Here is a 3,384-nt window from a genome sequence, read left to right as displayed (position 1 = left end):
GGCAATGGTTATTTTACTGAAATGCAAGTTTCTGAGGGGGAAGCCAAACAGCTGACTTTCCCGGCCTGAGATTTTAGGGATTAAAGGCCAAATCTCTTTCGCACAGCTCACATCCTTCCCGTTTCCTTCCCTCCTTCCTGTCAACAAGAGACAATTTCAGAAAGCGATGAGTCTGCAATTTTAATGGAACTTGTGGAAGCAAACCGGCAGGAGATGTTTTTGAGATGTCTCTTATCGAAAACCGGCGGTGTGAAATTAAGAGCCACCGGGGTTGATTTCTAGGAAGAAAAGGGAATGAGTCATTATTTCGTCTTCTCAGCAGCTTTTTAATACCACTTGCAGAGCCAGGAAATTTATCAACTTACAACCCATTCATTTAGCAACCGGGAAAAGTGACTTACGGCCGGTTCTCGCACTTTCGACTGTAGCGGTAGCCCCGCCATCGTGCGACCAAAAGTTCAGCTGCTTGGAAATGGGCGTGCATTTATGATGGCTGCGGCACTCTGGGGTGGTGGGATTGTGGCTTGTGATCTTGCCAGCGGTTTTGCAAAGAGCAAAAAAAATCAATGGGGAAAGCCCTGGGGAAAAGATCCGCCACTCGTTTAACAACTGTTTTGCTTAGCAACGGATATTGAGGTCCCAAGCACAAGGGAAGGTCAGCGGGAACAAATAAGGTTCATGTCAACCCTTTGGCCTTCTGCAGATCTGGATCAGGCCCTCCCAGTTGACAACTCCCTTGTGTCAAAAGTCTCAGGAAGAATCAGTCTGGTGCAGTGGTTAAGATGGAGGCTTAGAAACCAGGAGACGGTGAATTCTAGTCCCACCTTAGGCATGAAAGGCAGCTGGGTGACTTTGGTCCAATCACCAGGAGACGGTGAGTTCTAGCCCCGCCTTAGTCATGAAAGCCCACTGGGAGACTTTGGTTCAGTCACCAGGAGACGGTGACTTCTAGCCCCACCTTAGTCATGAAAGCCCACTGGATGACTTTGGGCCAATCACCAGGAGACTGTGAATTCTAGTCCCGCCTTAGGCATGAAAGCCGGCTGGGTGACTTTGATCCAATCAGCCGGAGACGGTGAGTTCTAGTCCTGTCTTAGTCATGAAAATCAGCTGGGTGACTTTGGGCCAATCACCAGGAGATGGTGAGTTGTAGTCCTGCCTTAGTCATGAAAGCCAGCTGGGTGACTTTGAGCCAATCAGCGGGAGACGGTGAGTTCTAGCCCCGCCTTAGTCATGAAACCCCACTGGGTGACTTTGGGCCAATCACTAGGAGACGGTGAGTTCTAGTCCCGCCTTAGTCATGAAAGCCGGCTGGGTGACTTTGAGCCAATCAGCGGGAGACAGTAAATTCTAGTCCCGCCTTAGACATGAAAATCAGCTGGGTGACTTTGGTCCAATCACCAGGAGATGGTGAGTTCTAGCCCTGCCTTAGTCATGAAACCCCACTGGGTGACTTTGGGCCAATCACCAGGAGATGGTGAGTTCTAGTTCTGCCTTAGTCATGAAAGCCAGTTGGGTGACTTTGAGCCAATCAGCGGGAGACGGTGAGTTCTAGCCCCGCCTTAGTCATGAAACCCCACTGGGTGACTTTGGGCCAATCACCAGGAGACGGTGAGTTCTAGTCCCGCCTTAGTCATGAAAGCCGGCTGGGTGACTTTGAGCCAATCAGCGGGAGACAGTAAATTCTAGTCCCGCCTTAGACATGAAACCCCACTGGGTGACTTTGGGCCAATCACCAGGAGACGGTGAGTTCTAGTCCCGCCTTAGTCATGAAAGCCGGCTGGGTGACTTTGGGCCAATCACCAGGAGACGGTGAGTTCTAGTCCCGCCTTAGTCATGAAAGCCGGCTGGGTGATTTTGAGCCAATCAGCGGGAGACAGTAAATTCTAGTCCCGCCTTAGACATGAAAATCAGCTGGGTGACTTTGGGCCAATCACCGGGAGACGGTGAGTTCTAGCCCCGCCTTAGGCTTGAAGGCTAACTGGGTGACTTTGGGCCGGTGACTCTCTTTTAGCCCAACCCACTTCACAGGGTTGTTGCTATGGGGAAAATAAGAGGAAGAAGGAGCACCAGGGGTGTTTGCCACCATGAGTTACTTATAAAAAGCAATAAAAGCCAGATAAAAGTCTAATAATGGGACGGAGACTTCCTTTTGTCCCCAGACAAACTAACATGCCTACGTCGTCGTTTCTAGATTCTTAAGATCACGCGGCGGCTTGTTGATCAGACCGAATCTTTTCAGGCGCCCCTGGGGGGCGAGCCCCCTGTCCCACCCCCTCCATTGAGGCAGTCCTCAACTTTCCACAGTTCACTTAGTAACCGTTCGAATTGACAAGGCCAGTGAGGAAAGTGACTTTTTCACACTGAGGACCGTTGCGGCATCCCCCTGGTCCCGTGATCCAAACTCAGATGCTTGGCAACTTGATCCAGATTCATGACGGTCGCAGTCTCCCGGGGTCACGCGATTTCCCCCTTTTGCGACCTTCTGACAAGCAAAGTGAATGGAGGAAGCCGGGTTCACTTAACAACCGTGGCAAGCAGGGCTGTAAAATGGGGCAAAAAAACTCCACTTGACAACTGTCTCGCTTAGCAACAGAAATTCTGGGCTTAATTGGGGTCGTAGGTCGAGCACCACCTAACACTTCTGAATGTAGAAATAACACACCCAGGTTGAATTCACAGAGGCCAACTAGCTCGCTTACTGTGTTATGAAACTGCAGCCGAGGTGGTTAATTCAGGGTGCGAACTAATCCAGGTTTGCATTAGCCTGGATCAAATCCAAGCAGCTGTGCAAACACTGGCGTGGCTAGTCGCAAGTAACTCACAACTCCAATTGTGGCTAATCCCTTTTTAAAGCCGTCCTTCCTTCACGTGAAGTGTTAATACCACTTTACGAGGCCTTGGTAAGGCCACACTTGGAATACGGCATCCAGTTTTGGTCACCACGATGTAGAAAAGATGTTGAGACTCTAGAAAGAGTGCAGAGAAGAACAACAAATCATGATCAGGGGACCGAAAACTAAAACATATGAAGAACGGTTTCTGGAATTGGGTCTGTCTAGTTTAATGAAGAGAAGGACGAGGGGGGACAGGATAGCAGTCTTCCAGTATCTCAAGGGCTGCCCCAAAGAAGAGGGAGTCAAGCTGTTCTCCAAAGCGCCTGAAAGCAGGACAAGAAGCAACGGATGGAAACTAGTCAAGGAGAGAAGCAACCTGGAATATAAGGAGGAATTTCCTGACAGTGAGAACAATTAACCGGTGGAACAACCTGCCTCCAGAAGCTGTGAATGCTCCAACAGTGCAAGTTTTCAAGAAGAGATTGGACAACCATTTGTCTGAAATGGTATAGGGCTTCCTGACTGGACTAGATGACCTCCAAGGTCC

At 49.8% G+C, this 3,384-nt stretch overlaps 1 protein-coding gene across 1 annotated transcript in view; it reads left to right on the top strand.

The window, feature by feature from the left end:
• MPND (MPN domain containing) overlaps positions 1-781 on the top strand; it is a gene marked incomplete at both ends in the record, with an annotated part of 28,525 nt that extends 27,744 nt beyond the window's left edge. The window contains one exon of the mRNA XM_081314941.1: positions 704-781. Within this exon, the coding sequence (XP_081171067.1) occupies positions 704-781 (78 nt within the window). The remainder of the gene's footprint in view (positions 1-703) is intronic.
• Between the last annotated feature and the right edge of the window lie 2,603 nt (positions 782-3,384).

This window comes from Vipera berus (assembly GCF_964194415.1).
Source record: "Vipera berus genome assembly, chromosome: 1".
Taxonomy (NCBI): domain Eukaryota; kingdom Metazoa; phylum Chordata; class Lepidosauria; order Squamata; family Viperidae; genus Vipera; species Vipera berus.
The sequence above is the reverse complement of the archived record's forward strand: the minus strand, read 5'-3'. Positions and strand labels throughout refer to the sequence as shown.